Below are 24,954 nucleotides of genomic sequence, written 5' to 3'. Positions count from 1 at the left end.
GCTGTGAAAGGTCTGTAATAGATTTTTTTTTTTTTTTTTTTTTTTTTGAAATTTGATTTCCTTCCATTTTCTACTCCCTATCTCAGTCAGTCCTGCAACTCCGAGAGCTAATTTTCCTACCATTGTGTAATTATATTTACACTGATAATTACTGGGCACCTAGGCATCTCTTAGCGCACACTAATGCAGGTGTATGTCAGTCTAACCTACTGAAAATCTGGTGAAAAGAACCTGAAAAGGGTCAAAAGGGGAGCAAAGGAAGAAATTGGCTTGTAGTTTTATTTATGATACTATCTGCTTCAGTCATGAAGCCAGAGATTCTAAACAGCAGCGAGGACAGATTAATGAGGAGAGTGAGATAGAAAGAATTCCTAGGAGAATTTAAGATTTGGACAAAGAGTAAGGTAGCATGGAAGAATAATGTTCTTCCATCTTTTCAAAAGGCCAAAAAGACTACTGCTAAAATTCTCTCTCATGCTACTCTTAACACATTTCCATGTCTGCCTCTTCACTGGCTTCCAGTTTCTTATCCCTTCCAATTCATCCACCATGTCCTTACCTTAAAGACACTATGCAAGCTTATCTGTGTTTTCCCAGACCGTGCATAAGTAGTCTTTCTTCTGGCTTCCACACTTTTTCCTTCATTCTCTGTGATCATCTCTTTACTGCTCTCTTCATGTTTCTTCCATTGTCATTTTCAGGCCTTCATTCATACTATTCCTATATGTGGCAGTGGTCTTCTGTTTGTGCTACAACTGCTTTCACTGTCCTCCAAATCCCTTTATAAAATTAACATCTAATAGAAATTTTTTCCTTTGTTCTCTCTCCCTCTTACCTTAATTGTGTGCCACATCTTATTTTGTCTGACTTAGGGAGTATTTCTTACTAGGAAATGAGCTCTAAATTTATGGTGCTATGTATGTGGGGCCAGATTCATAGTTGGTGTAAATTGGTGAATTACACCAGCTAGATCTTTCTTTCTGCCAGACATTACATCAGTTTCCTGCACTCACACAAATGCTTGATCACAAATAAAAGCTGTCAGTCATTTTTTTGCTCATGCAGTTTTGATATTTGCTGTCCACCATATAGTTGTACTGATATATAACTTTTGGCAATTTTAAAACATGAACTTTAATCTGCTACTGTAAATTAATTCTCCACACACATTAAAAATATACGTTTTAAATAAGTTACCTCTTGGTATTGGTGGTGATGCTATATCAACATTTCAACTTGATTTTAATTAACTACTTCACTAGATGTATACCACCAAGCTAACTTCATCCATACTTTTGGGTTTCCTTTTTGTAACATTTGTATATATGTTTGTTTCTTTGCCCAGGACGATTGTCTCTTAAAGGTATGGTATCCAATGACTGGGTGGAAGTCATCTCTTCTACCTCGAGAAAGTGAAGAAAAGAAAAAAAGCTCAGCACTTGTTCACTTTTCCTTTGTTTATTTGGCACATCCTCGAGCGGTGACAGGATTTTCATGGCGTAAAACTAGCAAGTACATGCCCAGGTTAGAAAGTTCCTGTAAGAAATTTTGATCAAAATTTTTCAAGTGTGGGTACTTAAAGTTAGGCTCTTAAATAGGTATATGAATAAAAAACTTCATTTTCAGCAGTTTCTCATTCACTTTTTGGGCCATTTCTAAATTAGACCATGTGCATTATCGTACCTACATCTAAATTTAGGCACCTTAATTTTAGACATCCAAATTTAATAATTTTGGCCCTTGTCTTCATGATAGTTTAAATACACGTACGTATTATACTGAAGATGTAATGCTTAAGGATGTGCACATATAATTTCAGCTTCTGTTTTTTATGATGTTATTTAATCCAATAATCTAGTATTTTCCCTACTTCTTTTGGAACTAACACGCATTTTCATTGAATTGTAGGGCCCCAGTTCTGCAAATACTTATATACATATACATCTGTAATTTATTAAAAGGTGACAAGACCTGAGTTCAAGATACTGTGCTCTCCCTGCACTTTAAACATGTGCCTAGTCCCATTGAGTTCATTGGGACTACTTGTATGCTTCAAGGTAAGCATGTGTATAAGTAATGGCAGGACTGGAGCATAGGTCACTCTTTAGCAATCCCTTACTACTATTTGAAAAGTATCAGCTTTTCTATACATTTCAAATAGTAGCGAACCATGATTGTAGGTTTCCGAATGTTTAGACAACCACTGTCAGTCACAGAATTGCATACAAATATAAGAAGATCTAATAAAGGGAGCTGAAAAGCTGTCAGGCCAGTTTCTTAGCTGCACCTAATGTTTGTGTGGGGAAAGGAGGGTGTTGCGAAGACGTTCAAGCCACCTTTTGCTCCACCAGTCCTGGGCCACCTGGGGACCAAAAGGGCACGAAGTAGCCAGAGCTACTTTTTTTTTTTTTTTGGAACCCTTATAAAATTATAAGAAACTATATATAGAATTTAAATGTAGATCTTAAATTACATTTCAAAATATTTTAAAATGATTTTTTTCACTTACTTTCTAGGACCTGAATTCAGGGCCCTAAATATTAAGTTGACATTGCACCCAAGAGGGATGGGGAATATAGCTCCTTGGCTTGTTTTAGAGTGGTCACCATTAAAAGGGTTGCTTTTTTTTTTTTTTTTTATGGTAACTACTGTATCTGTTAGTAATATCAGCTATTACAGAGGGAGCACGGTATTTTGAAGGGTGAAGTTATGCAACGCTTATTACATTGGTGAACATTTACTCAGTTTACCTATTGACATCAGTAGTTCTATAAAATCTGATCTAAACTTTAGTAAATTTAGTGTAGGAAGCACAATTATAAATCTTTTCTTCAGGAAATGGAAGGAATTCTTCAGGCATTGGAAGGAAAATCCATGTAAATTGTTAATAATTAACAAACCCCTTTCTAAAGCAGACATGATAGATGTAGTAGCTTACGATTTCATTTTCACTCCTGTAGTGATGCAGTATACATGCTCATACTTTACACAACCCAGCAAACCAGATAATTATAACTGTAACTATAAACTTGCTTATAGTAGTGTTCAGTTAATTCATCTGAATTGATGTTACTATCAGATGCACTCTTGTTGGTAATCTACAATTTGCCATTAGCTAGCATATTTAAATTGTTACGACTATTATAAACATGTTTCAGTTCCAAAAACCTTCCAAGAAGCAGATCATAACTGCCTAACACTTGTATGTTTTTGTATTTTCAGTTGTGTAACTGTACTTCATTTAGTTACGTGAGGTAATCCTGACATGTTTATTTTCAGGGGGTCTGTCTGTAACGTGTTACTTACTTCATGCCATGATGGTATCTGTCGGCTGTGGGCAGAGACTTTATTACCAGAAGATAGTCTTCTGGGTGAGCAGATCTGTGAGACTAGCACTTCCAGCAGTAGCAGCAGCCTGTTGCATTCTGGAAGGCAAAAAGACAGAATACAGCATGCTCTAGAGGTACTGTTAAATATTTATGTTGCTAATTATTTTTTATTTCAGTAGTTAAAATTTTGGGTAGGTAAAATTTAAGGGATTTGGAAAACTGAAACCACATGCTGTCTAGCCTCTAGTATACAGTAGATCAGAGTGTAGCAGTCTGAGTTCTTTCACATACTCAGTTTACAACAAATCATTCAAGAAGAAAAAGAGAATTTATTTTTGCAGACTTGAGAATAAAACCCTTAAGACTCAGATGAAAAATGGAATGAATCTGCTTCCTCCTCAGCTGAGTGTAGAGTTGTTAGGAGCACATGATGTTAAATACTGCACAGTAAGTGGTAATTTCATTCTGGTTGGAGAATGAGATTCCATACTTGTGACAACATCCATGGAAACCAAGAATTGAAACATTCTCTTGGACGTATGTAAGGAAAATATTCTTACCCCTTAAGAAGATTAGATATTAGCATATAACTGAGAGTTATTCTTAAAAAAATATCAAATTTCCTGTTCATTTGGTTTTCATTGCATTGTTTACTAAGAAGACTGTTTCAGTACAGGGGAGGTTTTTCAGCTCCCTCCAGGTAAAATGTATGCTATCAATACAAACCTTTTCTTTCCATCTCTAAGTGGTTTGGTCTGGTTAATGTCTTTAAAGGGCTGTTCCGCTTTGAAAAATGTCTTTGCAAAGATGGCATTGTGGTGTTTCATGTTTGAGTCTCGGTGGTATCTGTATCAAATTTTTAGTTTAGAGGGAAGAAACTACCAGTTTTGAAAACTCATCCTGGTGTACGAAAATCATACTGGTCTCTTCCCTTCTGGCATATCACCAGTAACAAATATGTAGCAGGACAAATTATGTCCTCAGTTGAGCTTTTAGAAGCCATTGTTTTTAAATTATGGCCTCAGTTATATTTGTGCCACTCCTGAAAGCTGAAGACTTTTATGAATTAATCAAGACAAGTGTGAAGATTATATACAGTAATATAAAAATAATACAAATCCAAAGTGTGTTACGAAGTATGATACCGCTGAAAGGTCATTGGCTCAAGGATCCTTTCACAGTGGTTCTCAACCAGGGGTACACATACCCATAGGGGTACTCAGAGGTCTTCCAAGGGGCACATCAACTCATCCAGAAATTTGCCTAGTTTTACAATAGGCTGCATAAAAAGCACTAGCAAAGTAAGTACAAACTAAAATTTCATTCAGCCAGTGACTTGTTTGCTATTCTACATTTTCAGCGGTTCTCAAACAGTGGGTTGCGACCCCAAAGAGGGTTGAGAGTTCGTTTTAATGGGTTGCCAGGCCGTGTGGGGCTGAAGCCAAAACATGAGTTTTTAAGTGAGGTGAAACTTGGGGTACATAAGACAAATCAGACTCCCAAAAGGGGTACAGTAATCTGGAAAGGCTGAGATCCATTGCTTTATCAGACTAATAGCTGTGACAACTTTTGGAATGTCAGCTTTCATACTAAGACATGCTTACCCTGCTGGTAGACAAAAGTTATGACTGCTCTGTCTCTATACAAATGCTATCACAAAATAATATTTTTTTGATTAGAGCAGAGACTTGAAGGCTTTGAAACGTGGCTTTGATCAGAAAAAATGTGCACAGTTTAACAACCTCAAACAATCTGCGTGCAGGGTCTTCACATCTTAGGTATTAGGATTTGCATAGATATATTCTCATGATCAACTTCACAATGCGTTGTTTTCTTTTAGATTTAAATATGATTTTTCTCTTTACTTCAGACACTTCATCACTTGAAAAATATGAGAAAAGGACAAAGAAGATCTTCAGTTCTTATTACTCACACAGAATTATTGCCTGATCAACAGGGCTCGCATGAAGTTCAGCGTCATATTTCACATCATGCTAATGCACTCTGTCACTTTCATATAGCAGCAAGCATCAACCCTACTACAGGTGAAAATACTCTTCTTTTTTTTCCCCTTTAAATGCCCAATAATAATTTATCCAAAATGGAAATGTTAGGGAGATGGTATTGGCGTAGTGCTCATGGTTTGATCTGCTTTCTTGAGTACTGTCCATAGCAAAGATGTCATTTCAGTAGTCTCTAATTATCATAGAGTCTTGCAGGATAGACAGCACCTGTATTTCTAATGTAAAAACTAAAACTCTCCCCCCATTTTTTTTTTTTTGGATGAAAAACAAAACTTTTGAGTCATCTTTGTACATAATAAAGAAGCAAAAAAGGCACAAACTCAAGTTTGGTTTGTTCTTGGGTTTGACGGGGAAGGTCCTTTGCAGATCTCTTAATGTTTTGGGGGCAATAAGTGGCACTTAGAGTATGTCCACACTGACACTGGAGTATAATTTCCAGCTCAGGTAGATGTATGTTTGCTAGCTGTGATCGAGCTAGCGTGCTAAAAATAGCAGTGTAGATACAGCCATATGGGCAGCAGGACAGACTAGCCGCCCTGTGCACAATCCTGTCTGCAACCCTAGGTACATACTTGGCGGTGGCAAACCTGTCCTGCTGCCTGTGCACCCACGGCTACACTGCGATGTTTAGCACCCTTGTTCAATCAGAGCTAGTGCAGGTGTGCCTATCCAAGCTGGGAATTTCACCTCCAGCTCCAGTGTAGACATATCTTTAGGTACGATAATGATAGGTGCTTTGGGAGAAATGTGCACAAAGGTTCAGGGACATGCCTGGGAGGCACTGTGGCCTGTCGGGTTTGTCTTTAGCAGTGGAATCAAGTTACATTGGTTCTGGTCTTTAGTTTTACTTCAATTTACTATAGTTTTTGAGCACTTCTGAAGATAGTCATGTCCACTTACAAACACAGCCTAATATAGGTACCCATGGAACATATGCATTCTCCGTGGTGTACGTTGAATGAGAGAATTCTGTACAAGTCTTTAGCCAGCCACCACTCCCTCCTTCCATCTGGTGATATGTCTTATCCTATTTGTTAAATAGGAGTCTCTTTAACTACACATAATTTTAAAAATAAAGCATTAACAAAACCTTGTGAAATTCCCCAAACAAGCTTTTTTTTAAATTAAAAGAAACCTTCTTTTAATTAAAGAAGTTGTTAACCAATAGCAATGTAGTCACTTATCATATTTACAAAACCCTGGCACTTAAAGGATATAAATAGTTAAGGACATAAATTATACCCTGTCGACATAATAAACAAATAGGTTGTTCTTGTCAAGTATAAAGAAATGCATATTTGATCGCAACACAACAATCTTAACTCTGACCCAAAATACATTATATTCTTACACCCATAATCTCAAACTATAAATACAAAACAAAATACTTTTGAAAAAGAAAGAAATTATAAAAGTTTATATTTATACATTTAATGTAGCACATTGAGTCTCAAGTGCAAGTCAGCAATACGTGTATAATTTTACCAATTAATCTACACTTTTTTATTAAACTACATGTACGGCTTTATTCTATTAATTTGAAAGCGCACATAAGTATTATACTGAAAAATTGTCAGTTGATAAATATATTAACTGAATATTTTCCATTTGACACTGTCCCTAAAAGAAACATAGATATGAAAACAAAGAATACGTTTTAAGAATAACTTATTATCAGAGTTAGGGCTATGTTATGATTAATATTTGGTAAGAGTGTTTGTGGGCAGCATAAGATTTATTACTTGTCTTTAAATGGTTTGGTTTTATGAATACTTTTATACATAACTACAATGTTTTTCATGTAGAGAACCATAACTTTTGTTATTGTAACTGGTTTTTGTGTATGGAACAAAGCTAATTTTCTTTCTTCACCTTATAACAACCCATTTCCATTAGTATCGGTAAATTATCCACTGTCTCGTGTGTGTATAACTTGTTTTAGCTTACAGGTATAAATTTACGAAGTTCTGTATTTTAGGTAGCTAATTTGCATATATTTATGTTGTGGTTTTGGTGGCGATTTTTTAAATTAAATTTTATTTCCACAGATATTCCATCAGTGTTAGCTGGGACAGCTTTTAATGTAGATGAAGGAAATGGAGGCTTTGTGGTTCATTGGCTGAATAATAAAGAATTTAATTTTACATCCTCAATTGAAGTATTTATGAAGCATCTAAGAAAGCTTGCTGAACAGCAACCAGAACAAGATGCTGATGGTGAAGAGGAGGAGGAAATGGAGGAGAAAGAGAGAGGCTTACATATGAAACTAGATCATGGTTGGTAATCCAGGTTATTATTTTATAATGTCTATATTAAAATTACTCTGGTGAACATAGTACATATGATGTCACACATCACAAATATAGGCATTTATAGTTCAGGTTTCATGTGCTGTAGGCTGCAACCGCTAGTGGGCACAATAATCTCCTGCATGAAACAGGTTTAACAGTCTTTCTTTTGGAAGGTTGTGAAGACTCTGTCCATTTTTTATAGATTATAGTGAAAACCTAGGTTTTATATTAAGGGGTTTATACTGAATATTGTTGTATGTCTGTTTGCATATCGGTGGTTGATTATTCTCTTACATTCATTTAGATTCTCATTGAGGAAACTATATATTTAACTTCAAGTATGCTTTTCTGTTAAAATGTCTACTGGATATTCATGTATAATTATCTCTTTCCTTAGCCTAGAGAAAGTGGCATTTGCACACAGTAATAAAAGGTTGCTAATTTTGCGTCATTCCCTTTACTATATGCAAAGGAGAAGATAAGTACAAATTATAGCCAAATGTGGCAGGCAAGCACAAATGAAAGGAAGTTGGTAGTGGTAACCAAGATATGAACTGGACTGCTTCACATTGGGTCATTGACCTGTAGCAGGCAAGCACAAATGGAAGGAAGTTGGTAGTGGTATCCAAAATCTGAACTGGACTGCTTCACATTGGGTCATTAGGGCCATCCCATCTAGTTTCTCGGAATCTCAGCTTTCATAAATAAAATACTAAGGCTATCCCCCATATAGTTGTGAAGACAATCTTGAAAATGTGAAGTAAGTGCAGTGCAGTGATGTCTACCAGATGCGCACAGCCTGTAAGAGTATCTCCGGGAGGTGTGAACTGACCCATGTTAACACCACTGGCGTTAACTCCGATGCCCAGTGGTATTTCATATGTTAATATTGTTCATTGTCCACCACTGATGTAATGGCACAAGATATGTGGAATGATTTATGATAAATGGATGCCCAGACTACTTAAAGGGACAATTATACAAAGCCATGGAAGAGGGATCAGAGAGATGGGCAACCAAAGAGAGGCATCTGAGAAAACTTGTAGCCATGGAAATGAGATGTGTGAGGGGGTGATGTTGCTGGACCAAATGCAGAATGATGTTATCAGAAGTGAGATGAAGGTTTGTGGTATCAGTGAGAAGCTGCAAGAGAGGAAGCTGAGATGGTATAGACGTGTGAAGGATGAATGAAGGGAATTCTGTACAGGAGGCACTTGAGATTTAAGTTTGTGGGCAGAGAAGGACAGCCAAGAAAATAGTGGATAGACTGTGTACAGCAGGATGGAGTGGATATGGAGTGAGCGTTGGACTGGCAAGTAAGGAAAAGACTGATCTAGTGACCTAACCCCAATTAGCTGGGAAAAGGGGAAGAAGAAAAAGGTTTCACCACTGTCAGAGAGGACAGGGACAAGCATATTATGAATATCTGCCTATTGTTTGGAAAGTAACATTTCATTTTGCTACCATGAATGAATGATGCTTGAGAACACCACTACTACTTTCCCCCCATGGAGCTAAAAGGTCACCTGGGAAAGGAACAAAGCCCAGCAGTTCATCTGAGCCCCACTGAGGGGGCACATCATCAACTTACCATTCCAGAGCACCCCCTTGTTAAATGGCATAGCATTTCCGCAACTCTCTTGCTATCCTCTTCAAGGCTTCAGTGGTTGGGTACCAGGGTGAGTGGGCCCTCCAGCCATGCCACACTATAGTTGCACGTCTTTGGGGGTTTCAGTGTCCAAAACAAATCGTGTCCAACAAAATAATGGCAATCAGCACAACGTCTTACACCCCTCCTAGGCGCCTGTTCAGTTTCTCCTCTTCCAGAACAGTAGTGGCTTACAGGGCTTTTCCTGGAGTCTCTCAGCAAAATTAAAACAAACAATGAAATGAAAATACAAACTAAGCAACTTCTGCCCCTCCCAGTTGAGCTTTTAGTCAGATTTCAGCCATGTCTGTATGTACAGCAGCGTAGCTGTACTGATACATCTGTGCAGCTGCAGCGCGTGTGGTGTAGACACTCTCTGTGCTGAAGGGAGAGCAAACTCTGCGAGTGGCAAAAGCTACATCGGTGGGAGAAGGTCTCCTGCTAACATAGCGCTGCGCACAAGTGCTTATGTCAGCATAATTTGTCACTTGGGCTTGGTTTATATCCACCCCTGAGTGACAAAAATTATGCTGGCATAAGCTGTAGTGTAGACATAGCCTTAGGTTCTCCCCAGTTCTCTGTCCTTCTGCAAAACACCAAGCAACAGGGCTCCCTCCCCAGCATCTTGCCCCTTTCTCAAGGCCCACCACAGGAGATAACTCTGCTCTTTAGCTTATCTCACAGTTCTTCTTCTACCTGTTTTTTGTCAGGCCCTTCCTGCAGAGAGGGGACTCCAAACCACATCTTTCCTAAATTCTCCCTTCCACCCAAATTGCACTGAACTCCTTCCTTTTAACTGCTCCCTGAACCTGGCACAGCTGTTAGGTGTAACAAGGTGGGGCTAATAAGCTCTCAGGCGTCAATTAACATCTTTTTGGCATTTGAAGTTGATACACCCCATCACATGCAGCCAATTCTGTCAGACCCAGCAGTGCATGCAAGCCACACACCCCATTCAGACCAACCCACTCAGAGCTGGGAGGGTCAGTTGACTTCTTGGCTCTTCCATTTGTTGTAGGCCATATGCAGGCTCAGACAGACATCACTAGGTCAGTTATACACAGTTCACTTTTTCAGCCATTCTTTGCAACAATGAAGGCTTGAAACATATTTAAAAAAAAAAAAAAACAAACCCTGAGATTCTGATGACATCACATGACTCAGCTAGCTGGGACCTGTCAAGGTTCCTCCCCCACTCTGAACTCTAGGGTACACATGTGGGGACCTGCATGAAAACCTCCTAAGCTTACTTTTACCAGCTTAGGTTAAAACTTCCCCAAGGTACAAATTAATTTTACCCTTTGCCCTTGGAATTTCCACTGCCACCACCAAACTTTAACTGGGTTTACTTGGAAACGTAGTTTGGACACGTCTTTCCCCCCAAAATCCTCCCAACCCTTCCACCCCACTTCCTGGGGAAGGTTTGGTAAAAATCCTCACCAATTTGCATAGGTGACCACAGACCCAAACCTTTGGATCTGAGAACAATGAAAAAGCATTCAGTTTTCTTACAAGAAGACTTTTAATAAAAGTAAAGGAATCACCTCTGTAAGATCAGGATGGTAGATACCTTACAGGGTAATTAGATTCAAAACATAAGGTTTTACCTAGATGGATTCTCTAAGTTACAAAAAAGACACACAGACAGGGATAGTCATTCTATTCAGCACAGTTCTTTTCTCAGCCATTTAAAGAAATCATAATCTAACACATACCTAGCTAGATTACTTACTAAAAGTTCTAAGACTCCATTCCTGTTCTGTCCCTGGCAAAAGCAGCATACAGACAGACACAGACCCTTTGTTTCTCTCCCTCCTCCCAGCTTTTGAAAGTATCTTGTCTCCTCATTGGTCATTTTGGTCAGGTGCCAGCGAGGTTACCTTTAGCTTCTTAACCCTTTACAGGTGAGAGGATTTTTCCTTTGGCCAGGAGGGATTTTAAAGGGGTTTACCCTTCCCTTTATATTTATGACAGGACCCTATGCTGATGACCTGGGTTTTAATATGGCCCTGTCTGTGGATGCATTTTTGAACCTCACTGAGGGGACATCGAGCTTGAGGAATCCAGCAGAGAAGGCATGGTCATATCTTGAGTATCTGCACACTCTATTGTGAGAAGTGTCTTGTGAGCAGAATTTAGCCGAGTGCCAGTTTCTTTTTTCGAGTTCAAGTCCTGAGCCATTTCAAGCATACGACATTGTTTTCCCCAAGACAATGAAAGCCCTTACACTCAGGTTATGTACAGTTGAGGTTTTGCATAATTTCTGGAGTATGGGGTTGAGATTGGGCACCACTCTTTAGACACCAATTGCCACTGTCAAACCAGAGGATTTTCTAGTGGAAAAAATCTATCGGATTGTTTTTAATGCCGCTCAGAGTAGCATTAAATTGGTCTCTGCCATCTTTTGCCCCCCACTTTCACTTGGGAGCTGCCTGTCTTTAGGGTTGGCAGAATTTGATTTTGCCTTTTTATATATGATTTCAATTGATAATATCAATGTTTATTTTAAGGTGTTTTTTAGATTTATGTGAATTTACGTGTTCACGGTTGTGGGAAATTATGTGTTTGTGTGCCAGAAAATTATTTAATGACAGTAGATGTTCAACACACAACAGAACATACCAATAACATACCTATCTGGGACGGACATAGAAAAGGTCTGATATTTCACATCAGAAACTTTTATTACACTTCACAGCACTGTAAGTACAACAGGTGGAACAGACAAAGACATTAAAGCCAAAATATCAAAAGCCAGATGTGCCTTTGTGACTCTAAAGCCAGTCTGGAAACAGAAATCTTGCCCTCCAAACTAAACTTCAGATATTTAACACCATTATAAACTCAGTCTTACTATGTGGCACTGAAACTAGGAGACTTGCCTTGCTATCTAAACTTTAAATTTTCACAAACACCTGTCTTAGACAAATCCTCATGATCAGATGGCCAATAAAAATAACAAATGAAGAACTCTGGGGGAGGACAAAACAAACTGACAGGATAGGAAATTATGGAGTGAAAATGGAGATGTCCAGGGCACACAGAGGAAAGACCTGAATAATATAACAAGACAGACATTGGACTGCAACTCCCAGGGCAAGAGGCAACAAGGTAGATCCAGGATCATGTGGAAAGACACAATAGCAGAATTGAAAGCTATTAAAATGATATGGGAAGAAGCTAAGACTGCAGCAGGAGACCGGCAAGGGTGGAAGGCTGTGGTGAAGACCCTATGTTCCACATGGAATAGAGACATGAGAGACAGGTTGAGATTCAAAAAATTAAAGCTACCTAAATGGTGTCACTGTTCCAGGTCTGTTAATGCTCGTGTTACAATATGTTTTATGCACATTAAGGTGGGACTCTCATAAGTTCTCAAGCAGCATTTTTCTTTCTTTGCCTATCGAAATTTCTGTTAGTTTCAATGGAGATATTTTTTCATTGGTTTGGGGGGGAATGGTGAAGTTGATGTTTACTGACATTTACCAGTTAAAGTCTTTAGACTTCTTATGCTTTTCATCACTATTCTAAATGAATGAAGACTGCACTGTGCATTTATACTGTAGTTAACTTAGATACATAATAAGAATGTGTATTTTGTCAGGCGCACTGTGAATTAAGGCAGGAGCCATTATTAGTTTGGTCAGTACCTTTAATTTAGTTCTCTGGTGCTACTTCCATTTATTTAAAATTTCAAAAAAAGTATATTTTTTTAGCTACACAAGCTAAAGGGGAAAAATCACCTGGGAAACTCTAAAACCAAAAATCTTTGTTTCAAAAACCAAGTAAGGTTAATTCATGACAACAGCCTGACCTATCACGTAATTTATAATAAAAAAAAAAAAAAAAAAAAACACCCCAAAAAAACCACACACCCAGGTCCTTAAACACAAGGAAATAAGTAGTTAAGGGCATCACAATTCTTACAGTATGTACACAATACCTTTTCCCTATCAACTGTAAAACACCACACATTTCATGACAATCACCTTATCTGAAAGGATCGTATTAATTTGGGACCTGCGTGTGTGTGTGTGGGTTTTGTAGATGATGATTTGTCATTAGTGCCGAGGAAACTCAGTCATAAACCATTACCCTGTTGTGCTAGGCATTGTACAAACAAAGAGCAAAAAGACAGTTTCTACCCCCAAAAGGCTTAGTGTGATAAACATTGTTATTTAGCACCTTAATTGATCTTTTTTTAAATAAAGTTTTTTGTTTTGCTTATAAATTATGGCAAGGAAATTTCTGCTGTAGTATAAGACGGTTTGTGTTTATCTGTTTCAGAATTATCTGTCGATAGAGAATCTGAGACAGGAACAGCTACAGGCTCTTCAGAACATGAAGATGGAGAAAGAGAGGGGAGCCCCAAAACATCTCCATCAGCCAGCCCACGTATGCCACTTCCTACAGTTTTGTTAGATCGGAAAATTGAAATGCTTCTTACTGAATGGAACAGGAATCCAGATATGCTTTTTACTATCCACCCCATTGATGGTACCTTTTTAGTGTGGCATGTGAAATATTTGGATGAGTACAATCCAGGAATATTTAGACAAGTTCAGGTACGATACTAGAAAACGTAATTATTTCTTATTTTAACAGATATTCGCTGTATACTTGTTATTGAAACATATGTAAATATTAATTTAATCTGTAAAACAAATATAATCTAAAACAGCAAAAACATTAACATTTATGGTGGGCTTGTGTTTAAAATGTTATATTTTAACTAAACTTTTCATTATTTTGGGCTTTTTTTTTTTTTTTTTTTTTTAGATTTCATTTTCTTCTCGGATTCCTGTTGCATTTCCATCAGGAGATGCCAGCTCCCTTAGTAAAAACATCATGATGTACGCTTGCACTACCTCTACAAAAGATGTCAGTAGTGCTGTGCATCAGAAGACAACTAACATTCCTAGAGTGCTATCTGGAATTAATGGACCAAGCTCTTCCCAGGGTAGCCCAAATGTGAATATAATGGCTCCTATCGTGATGATGGTTTCCAAACATATAGATGGATCCCTAAATCAGTGGGCAGTTACTTTTGCTGATAAATCTGCTTTTACCACGGTGCTTACTGTATCACATAAATTTAGGTACTGTGGTCACCGATTTCATCTCAATGACCTGGCTTGCCATTCTGTTTTACCTTTGTTATTAACATCTTCTCATCATAATGCTCTGTTAACTCCTGAATCAGATCATCCATGGGACGCTGATAGATTAAGCAAAATAATGGATCCTATTAAACATTTAAAAGGTTCTTCTAGGCAACATCTTAGAAATGCAGCAACTTGTACATTCCATGACCCAAATGCAATCTACAGTGAGCTGATTCTGTGGCGTGTAGACCCCATTGGACCTTTGTCATACACTGGAGGAGTATCTGAATTGGCTCGAATTAACTCGCTTCATACGTCTGCCTTCTCTAATGTGGCCTGGCTTCCAACTCTTATTCCCAGCTATTGTCTTGGTGAGTGTGTTTTACTTTTTTTTACATAACAATTGCATGTAATCTGTTCAAACAAAATATTTATAATTTATTTTAGTCGTGTATCGTAATTATTTCATTATTCTAGGCATTATCTGTTTTGTTATACATTATATAATTTCATTATCCTTCCTTGTTTTTTTCAAGAAACTCCCATTGCTTTGAACTTTCATTAAATGAAAACTAATTTTTTTGGTTAATTTTTTGACTTGTATTATCGAAGCATACCTTGTACTAAAATAGGAAACTTAAAATGTTGTATAGGTAATTACACCAACTGTTCTAACAATGTGTTACATCTTACACTGTCCTTTGGAAAAAGGTTATCTTTATTGTGAAATAGCTCAAAACTTTGGGCTTTGAGTGGAATGAATTCATGAAAGAGATGAGACCTGATCTGTCCAGCTTCTGGGAGCTTCCTTCAAAGAGCTGACTTCAACTAACCTATTATGGAAGAAAAATAACACTAACTTTTTTGATTTAAGAATATAGTTGCAAAATTGATTTACTATATACTCCAGCAATCAATTTGTTTTAAATCATCACTTTTATAATATATAGGTATGGATAGGATTTTTGTCATGGTAAAATTATGCATAATTCATGGCACAGCCAAGGTAAAATATAGATAATTTCACACTGTGGTCACAGCAACAAAAAATTGTCAGCTACCACGCATTAACAGTTTGTTCTTTTGCTTTGATCTAGTCGCATTTCAAAGAGAACTAAATAACAAACTGTAAACATGCACAGGGTTCTCACAAAGAATTTGTTTCAGAGTAGCAGCTATGTTAGTCTGTAGTTGCAAAAAGAAGGTGCCACAAGTACTCCTTTTCTTTTTTAAAGAATTTGTTGGATTTGATCAGCTGCTGTGCATTAACAGTTCATTAGTTTGCTCAGATATAGCCTTCTGAAATGGGACTAGATCAAAGCAAACTAAGAAACCATGAACGTGCTGTGACAGGGTCCGTATAAATGGCAAAATGTCTGACAGTGGCAACATCTGTGTTATAATTGTATCCTTTTATATAGGGAATATTTTTAAACTGACACTTAAACCTGCTCAACCCTTCCATAAACTACTTAATGTCCTCTATGTTGGGAGCTTTCATATATAACAGACTTCTTTCCACCTTTTTCTGTTTTAAAGAAGCCTGTTTCTAAAGCTGAATAAGTTTTAATAATCAGGTACATTGACTTTTTAATGCTGAAGACATAAGGTTTTGGAGGGGGCAGAGGATTGATGTGGGAGGGGACACCATTATGGTAGGTCATAGTTTTGTGCTATGACACTAGAGCATCAGGTTTAATAAATTCTTTAATTCTTGGATTTAATTTTAGTGTTTTCTAATATTACTACCAAGAAAATCTTCCGTATAAAATTTTTTAAGCCTTTTCAGTCACTCAATTTTTACCTTCCAAAATACCATAAACAGCTTTACCATGCCATATCTGTAGTCTTTGCGTACTGTGCTGGAAAGTTTCATCTGCATAGCAAATGTATAGTATTTAACTATATACTTATTAAATTCAATAACCGTGTTCAGACTAAGCTTGAAAATGCTAAACACTAATTAAAGATAAATTAAATTACTGAATCACAACACTGATATGCGTAGGCATATTTCTTAAAACTGTAATTAAGGAATATTGGCTCTTGTGGTAGCTGAGTTTTGTTTTGTTTTTTCTTCTCATCTTCCCAGACCTTAAAAATGAACTGCAAAGCAAACAACAAAAGCTTCCTCCATATTTTTGCTAGAGGAGTCAAGAAAAAGAGTTTTTCAAGACTTGGAGTTAAATAGATTTTAACAAAAACAAGTCCCTCCCCAAATGTTTAATGCTCTGATTAAATATCCCTTCCTGATCAAGTTTCAGTCTTCTGTGCTGCCATAATCTCATTAAGTTCTTCAGTCCTTTTAAGGCATTCTGCAGCCAAAAAGAGCTGAGTCATGACCTGATATTTCTAATGTAGGAAGCTAAGCAGAAAAATAATTCAAAAACAAAAACTAAATCCATTGCATCAGACCTATTTTATACATCTTAGAGAAGCCAAAAGGACACAAACCATTACAGGTCACTTGAATGTATACATCTGTACTGTGTGCATAATTTCTCCTCTTCCCCTGTATTGCTACTTTTAACATTAGGAGTTTATATTTTCCAGGTCATGGACATAATAGGAAGGATATTATTCAGCTGGATATGGTACCTGTTGGTCTTTGCTCACTTGCAAAGATTTGTTTGTTTATAAACATTAATTTATATGTTAATTCTGCTCCTGGATTTTGTGTCTACTTAGATTGTTTTCTATAACTAAAATTTATCATAAAATGTAAATTAAGACATTACTTCAATATTACATTATTATATTTAACTTACACATTTTCATGACATTTGCCAATATTTCGACAATACTAGTCTGATAATTAAATATAGTTTCATGCAATAAAATAGATTCTAATTGGCTACATAATGTCACTTCAGCCAATAATTGAGGGGAAAATGGTATCATAATCTGTTTATATGCTAAAATTTGTATTTGGTGTTTTGATTCAGGTACATACTGCAATTCTGCTAGTGCTTGCTTTGTAGCATCTGATGGCAAAAATCTGAGGCTTTATCAAGCAGTGGTAGATGCACGAAAACTTCTAGATGAATTGTCTGACCCTGAATGTTCTGTAAGTTTACATACAGTTTATTTGAGAGACTTGAAATGTAAAAGGCAAAAGTTTAACATATTATTTTTGTTCCAAAAGCTTCACTTTTCTCATAGCTGCCAAATTTTGTGCAGGTCCATGTGATGTCATGTAATTTTTACTTAGTGTGCATGTGTCCATAATCATTAGTTTTGAAAACACTGGATTTAGTATTAGTGAAAGGCTAAGACTAGATTTCTGCGACCGGGTTCCCCAAACAGTAGCAGCAGATGTGCCTTATGCCTAAAGAGAGAGGCAAAGGCATGTGGCAAGCCAGCAACTTGGGAGAATCTAAGGGAAAATGAGCTTTCAGAGGAGAGCAGAGTGGGGTTGTTGGGCAGGACAGAACCTGAAAGGTGGAAGAGGGAGTGCTAAGGGTCACCATTGGCTTCCCTAGCCCCCCCCGCACCTCCAGCTCCTGACCTATCCTGCATTTCCACTGGCTTCTGTCATCCCCATTCTGTCCCCTTATTAGCCTCTGTCCTTCCCTTAGCTCCTGCTCCTCTTTAGCTTCCTCTGGTAGTCCTGTCCCCACTTCCCCTCTTTTCCCACTAGCTCATTGCACCCCTTCTCTTCACTCCTGCTTCCCTTTCTATAGCTCTTGATTCCCCACTATCCCCCGAACCTCCCCTGCTGGGGCATTGACACTGCCATAGCACCCACTGCCTTCTTTCTGCTGCATGCCACGTGCCTGGGAATGGCAGGGAGAGAGGCTGTATGGCGGTCAACCTGCACTGTAGACAAAGCCCTGTCCTTTCCTGGAGCTCTACTGCATGTGTAATATTGCGACTTGGCTGTAGGAATGCAGAAGGGGCACCCTGCATGCTTGAACAGTTCGTTTTATTGAAATCCTATGTGGCAATGAAAACTTTTTCACTATTGATATACAAAGGAGGATAGGGACACTCTTGTAAGTTGTAATTGTGGGGGAGGGGCGTGAGGGAGAAGGGTGGTTTATTGAAACTCCAAGACTAAAATCCCCTGCCCAAAATCAGAAAAACTTTACAAACTGCACCCCGGTTCTCCAATCGATGTGCTAGTATGGACAATTGGTTCCACGTCACATACCATTTACTGGGGTTCTGTGCATGGTCAGTGGTCCATCCTAATGTGCCTATTTTCAGGATTTGAAGCCTAAATATTAAGGGAGTGGGTTAGCGGTCTCCCACCCCAGCACATACAGTCCTACCACTTAGAGTTGTCAACCGTCCAGGATTGTCCTAGAGTCTCCAGGAATTGAAGACTAATCTTTAATTAAGATGGTCATAAAATGAAATCTCCAGGAATATATCTAGCCAAAACTGGCAACCGTACTGCTACCTGCAGGATTCACTAGAAGAAAAGGAGTACTTGTGGCACGTTAGAGACTAACCAATTTATTTGAGCATAAGCTTTCGTGAGCTACAGCTCACTTCATCGGATGCAACCGATGAAGTGAGCTGTAGCTCACGAAAGCTCATGCTCAAATAAATTGGTTAGTCTCTAAGGTGCCACAAGTACTCCTTTTCTTTTTGCGAATACAGACTAACATGGCTGTTACTCTGAAAAAGGATTCACTGGGTCTCTCCCCAAACACAGTCTCACCACCTACAGGATTCACTGGATGTCTCATTGCTACACTGGGGTTGCTACTGCTGCATCAACATATACCTATCCCCTGGCTTCTCTAATTTTTCTGCAGAGACGCTGGACTCCAGAATGTTCTCTGGTGTTTGGTTCAAACCCCAAAGAATGAACATCCTCATCTCTATCCGAGTCACATCCCCCAACTTTAATACCATAAACAGGCTCTTCCCTATCCTGCTTGCCAAACCCTCTGTTTAGCCTCAGTTACACAGACTACACCAGGGGTGGCCAACCTGTGGCTCCAGAGCCACATGCGGCTCATCAGAAGTTAATATGCGGCTTCTTGTATAGGCACCGACTCCGGGGCTGGAGCTACAGGCTCCAACTTTCCAATGTGCTGGGGGGTGCTCATTGCTCAACCCTCAGCTCTGCCACCAGCTCTACCCCACTCCACCCCCTCCCACACCCTCCCCTGAGCCTGCCATGCCCTCACTCCTCCCCCTCCCTCCCCGAGCCTCCTGCATGCCACGAAACAACTGATTGGCTGCTGGTGGGTGGGAGGCACTGGGGACGGGGGGGAGCTGAGGGGAGGCTGCTGATGTATTACTGTGGCTCTTTGGCAGTGTACATTGGTAAATTCTGGCTCCTTCTCAGGCTCAGTTTGGCCACCCCTGGACTGCATGCTAACACAATTTCTGTGATACTTGTCCTAACTGCATATCTCTCCTTGCCTTTGAGAGGTATAAGACAGGTTAGATCTGAAAACAGTAAACCCGTCAGCCTGTGAACCACCATTCACAGCCTTTTCTTCTCTTTACATGCCTCTAATGTAGATCCCTCCTTTCCACCTACCCAAGTTTAGGTTGTGCATAGAACAGAGTCATTTATGAAAAACAGGCCTTGCAGTAGATTACTGTTTTTCTACACCGTGACAAAATTTGAAATTAAGCAGGAATGAAGCAATGTATTAGACAGCATTATGTTTGAAAAACATGACGACTCATTATAAAAATGGGCATAATCAAAGAAGAAATCCTTGAACAATGAACACAAAGTGTCCATAAAAATTAATGTACCAAGAAGTGTTAAGGCATACACATGGATAGATCTAGTACAACAATGTTAATTTCATGCTTAATGCTGCATTGTTCATAAATATCAAAATGAAACCAGTAAGAAAAGCATGACTATTTACGCCAACAAGGAAAATTAGAAGCATCCAACTACTGTACATGATTATATTTTCAGCTAATTGGGATTGCTGCTCTTTGAATGAATAATGTACTAATTATTATCTCCTTTTGCTCTGTTTCAGAAACTCATTGGGGAAGTGTTTAACATTGTGAGCCAACAATCTACTGCTCGACCAGGATGCATTATTGAACTTGATGCAATAACAAACCAAGTAAATAACTGGCTGACCATTAATGTTGGCATATAGAAGTGTTTAATGGTTTTGGCTGATAATTAACCTAATCTACTGAAAAGATAAAATATTTTTTCAAAGTAATGCTAATTAACAGGTAAAACAGAGGACCTTTCTCTCCAATCCTAATAAGCCCATTAAAGATTACTTTCTTTCTGTTTCCACATGATTAAATTATCTTGAGAGAACGTCTCCTTTTAATCTTAACATGTTAACATGAATATACCACATTTCCAAGAAAAGTTAAAGGTATACTACATTTTTCGTGTATATTGATTATGTAGCTAGTGTTTTATGTAGCTCTAAAATAGCTTATGTTTAAAATAAAAGTAATATCTCAATATAATTTTTGAATTTTTCTAAGTTTTTAGTAATAACCGAATTCTTATTTCCTTGACGCTTTTAAAAAAAATTGAGAAGGATTTTCTATTACTGCTACTCCAAAATCTTTTAAGAATACCACCCTTTGAGATAATTTACTTACAGCTATAATGTTCTAGCTGGGGTGGTGCCAATCCCTAAGGAGACTAATCAATCAAATGTTGTTTTTTTCTTTGCCTGTGTAATTAAAGGAAATCTGAATCTGTCTGTTTTTGTAGAGAATTTGTAACAGAATTTCAAGGAATTAACCTGGGCTAATTGGGTTTCATTTTTCCCCATTAATGACTGTTTGCTAATTTAGCAGTATGTTGAACACTTTAGCCATTCAACTGTCCTTAGTTAATGGGAACTGTGTAATTAAACTTATCCTGTAACATTTATTCCTAGACATACATTTTAGTAAAAATGGAATTAAGATTAAGAACAAACAAAAAAAAAATAACCACCGTTAGAATACCAGGGAATTCAGAGTTTAACCTTAACTTAAAATTAACCCAGACATTCAAAATTGTAGACATGCATAGCAAAGGGTACCCATATGATTAACTCTGCCTTTATAGAACAGACCAAACAAACTGTCTATCCATAAATTTTATCTTATCCTGAGTATAATCATTAGAATGCCTTGGTCTTAATTGTACTTTTTATCATGATTGCACCAACTCCTGTGCTCTTTACAGCAGTGTCCCATCCAGCAAAAAAGATGTATTTTACCAATTCCTGATTAGACATACAGCGTAATGAAGGAAGTCTTTTGGAACTCTTTAGTAAGATTCCATATCTTCGCAGGGGTTTTGTAGTTTTTGTCGTTATTATTGATCTGTAACTTGAACTTCAATTGTGTGGGGGGAAGGTTTGAGAATTTTCTGTCACTTGCCAGTGACCTTCCTTCTCTGGGGTGGTATTGCAGAAGCATCTATAGCTGGTTGGAGAGCATGGCATTGAATGTGTCTGGAAGGAGGAAATTCTGATTTCTTCCTGTCTTAACAGCCTTTCCTAACAATTTGTTTACTACATTCTGGGGGCTGTCTTCCCAAGGAAGAGAGAGCTAGAAATTTAACGTCTTAAAGAAAATAATCTTAGGTCTCCACCAGTCAATTGGCATCCATTAAAAATTTGCCCGCGCATAAAGGATCTTTCTGGTAGTGCTAATTTACCAGTTAACTTTCACAAATGTCATTTGGGCTAGAAAATTAGTCTAGCATAGTAGATCTCACAATGATTATTTGTTTTTCCACATCTTTTAAGTATATAAATGTCCTGCCATTACTTATTAAAGAATGGCAGTGGGTGACTTTGGTCTATAACAATACTAACGAAAAAGGAATTATACTAGTATTGAAAGATGTTTTGTATAACTATTTTGAAATTGTAACTACTGTTCTACAATGTTTCCAGTGTGGCTCAAATACACAGTTGCTTCATGTCTTTCAAGAAGATTTCATTTTGGGATACAAACCACATAAGGAAGATGTGGAAGGGAAGGAAACAGAAACATTTTTCAAACCATCACAAGGTACAGTATAAAAATAGTAAGCAATATGAAGTAGGTGTCTAAAGTGTTCACTGAAACCTCTCATGCATAAATTGAACAGATTTATTTTTAAATATAGGCTCTTTAAGGTGCAATACAACATAGGTAGCATGTATTTTAAACAATTATTTATACTATAGTAACATTAAATGTGTTCTAATTTGCACAAAGTAGAACCATTTCCAATTTGCATAATATGAGTTGTACACTCCAGTTCATCTGTTCAATTTTTTATCATTTGTATGAAAATAGAACAGGTTCTGATGTCATACATGAACTTGTTTATATAGAATATTTTAAGGGTACATTTTGTATTTAATTTGTAAAGGGGAATGGTAAAAAGCTAAAAATTAGCAATAATTAGTTCTGGCTCATAGGATGAGTGTTTCTGACTTGCTAGCTATTTCTCTAGAACATGACTGAAGAGTTTGCTAGTAAAAAATAAAAAGGGAGGGGGGGAATAGACTATAAGACCCAGCAGAGATGTTTAAAGGGGGTACTGTGAAGGCAAAAAAGCCTGAAAATTAGATTTACTGGTTGTGTTTGGGATGCATTAAGATCACTCCATCTCCTTGCACCCAGGTATAGGAGAAGTAAAACAAGTACAATATTGAAATATTCTGAAAATCCCCTTTTGGGTGTTCAACACCTAACGATATTCTCAGTAAAAATCAATTCTCTATAATCTCTGTAAGGTACAAAAAGTTATAAAATCCTGAAAAGAATTGACTGTGAAATTTTAAAAATTATAGCCTCTGTTGTTTGGTGGAGATGGCGTAGGTACTACGTACATGTCCATCTTTCAAACAGTTTAATAAAGCACAGAAAGGCCAAGTGTTTTTGTCCTTTGGATTGACAAAGAGAATTTTAGTGGAAAATAACTTTCAAGCTACCAAAACCTGAATATGGGGAACAGTGTTTGACACAGATTCAGAATAGAGCACTATGATGGCATATGTACCCCACACTGGCCCTGAAAGGAATAAAGTGGCCTGAAAATCCAGTTAACTTATTGAGCTATACCTGATAGGACTCTGTTACCTGGCTTGGCTGGAGAGCCAGGTCATGCCAATGGCCAAAGAAGGCACGGGAAAACTGAAGCACGGCTTTGTGGTGCTGCAACAGCTACCAGGGGTTTGCCACGTGGGAGCTCATCCGGAATCTACAGCTACTCCCTCTGAAAAAGGAAGAATAACAGAAAAGCTGCAAAATGGAGGACGTAGTTCACATGTTGGTGGGAACAGCAGGATCAGACCCAGTCTCTCTTCCTTCAGCTACTGCTAGAACAGCAAAATCAGTGGGAAATCCTTCAGCTGCAGCAGGAGCATTTGCTGCAATGTGTGGAGAAATGAACCTTAGGAAATCAAGCATCTCTTGGGGAAGAAGGTCCCAGCAGGTCAGTCCCAGGCTTTAGAAACTGGGGGCTGGACAATGACCCAGAGGTTCTTTTATGTACTTCTAAACAGGTGGCTAGTGCAGCAGGATGGACAATCATTCTGGGTGGCCCGGGTGGTCTCATTTCTGTCATGAGAGGCCCAAACGGCACACAGGGCCCTATCTAATGAACGAGCAAAATCATATCTTATGGGGCTGACACCTGAAGCCTATTGACACTGTTTTACAATGGAACAGTTCCCCCCAAGAAGCATGGTCCAGGGGGTGTTCAGTAGTTCTGAGACATGGCATCATGCTGTGCCCAGAGGTGAGTTCTCTAGAGAGAATTTTGGAACACATCATCTTATAACAATGTCTGCAGGTACTACAAGCTGGGGCCCAAAGTTGGGTCTGGCAGTTTCATCTAGTTTACAGCAGCACTGTAGTGGAAAGAAGAGAGGCCTCTTTGGAAGCAGATGAGCTGAATGGTGGGCCAGATCAAGATCACCACCCTGAAAAAGGTAGGAAGAAGTCAAACCCTGATCTTCAGAGGCTGGAGAAAACACACTAGGAGGAAGAGTAAAGGGCAGACCTACGTTCACATTCGACCCCCTTTCCAGTCATTTCTTCAGATCAACAGGAGTACCCTGGGTGATAGCCAGGGAAACCCGGACAGGTGTTTCAGGTGTGGCCATCCCTGATAGAGTGTGATAACCCGAGATGATGATGATATAAAAGTTTGTGGTTTGGGTGGCTCCTTAGGCGGGATCAGATGCCACCATATGTGGTGTCCATCAAGTAGGGGAAATAGGGAGAGAAGGGCCTGATAGACTCAGGCTTCCAGGCAAATTCTTATTAGGGGAAACTGTCTTCTACCTGGCAAGATAGACCAGCACATTCCAGTCCACGTATCTCATGTGCGTGGCGAGAGTAGAGTATACCCAATGGCATTGGTGGAGTTGGAGATACAGAGCCAGTGTGGCCAAGTGAGAATCGGAATGTTGAGGTGCCTTCTGTGGCCTGTGATCCTGGGCAGAGACTGACAAAGTTTCACAGCCCTGATGGAGTATGGAATGGTGTCTGAGCCAGCCGCGGAGAAACCTACCCATGTTCCGGAACTACGCTCGGGGTTACTTGGGCCTTTTGGGCACACATAAGAGGATTGGAAGGACTTGTTAGATCATCTGGAGA

The 24,954-nt window shown here is 38.5% G+C and overlaps 1 protein-coding gene across 3 annotated transcripts in view; it reads left to right on the top strand.

Annotated features, from left to right (window-relative positions):
- The window catches only part of DMXL2 (Dmx like 2), a 103,991-nt gene that overhangs the window by 25,470 nt on the left and 53,567 nt on the right, over window positions 1-24,954 (top strand). For all 3 annotated transcript variants that reach the window (XM_074966349.1, XM_074966347.1, XM_074966348.1), the window contains exons 7-15: window positions 1,346-1,524; window positions 3,280-3,463; window positions 5,200-5,374; window positions 7,402-7,629; window positions 13,580-13,857; window positions 14,072-14,768; window positions 17,343-17,464; window positions 20,364-20,453; window positions 22,254-22,371. In XM_074966349.1, the coding sequence (XP_074822450.1) occupies window positions 1,346-1,524; window positions 3,280-3,463; window positions 5,200-5,374; window positions 7,402-7,629; window positions 13,580-13,857; window positions 14,072-14,768; window positions 17,343-17,464; window positions 20,364-20,453; window positions 22,254-22,371 (2,071 nt within the window). The remainder of the gene's footprint in view (window positions 1-1,345; window positions 1,525-3,279; window positions 3,464-5,199; window positions 5,375-7,401; window positions 7,630-13,579; window positions 13,858-14,071; window positions 14,769-17,342; window positions 17,465-20,363; window positions 20,454-22,253; window positions 22,372-24,954) is intronic.

Source organism: Natator depressus, chromosome 10 (genome assembly GCF_965152275.1).
Source record: "Natator depressus isolate rNatDep1 chromosome 10, rNatDep2.hap1, whole genome shotgun sequence".
Lineage (NCBI taxonomy): Eukaryota > Metazoa > Chordata > Testudines > Cheloniidae > Natator > Natator depressus.
This window is presented reverse-complemented; position numbering and strand designations above follow the sequence as displayed.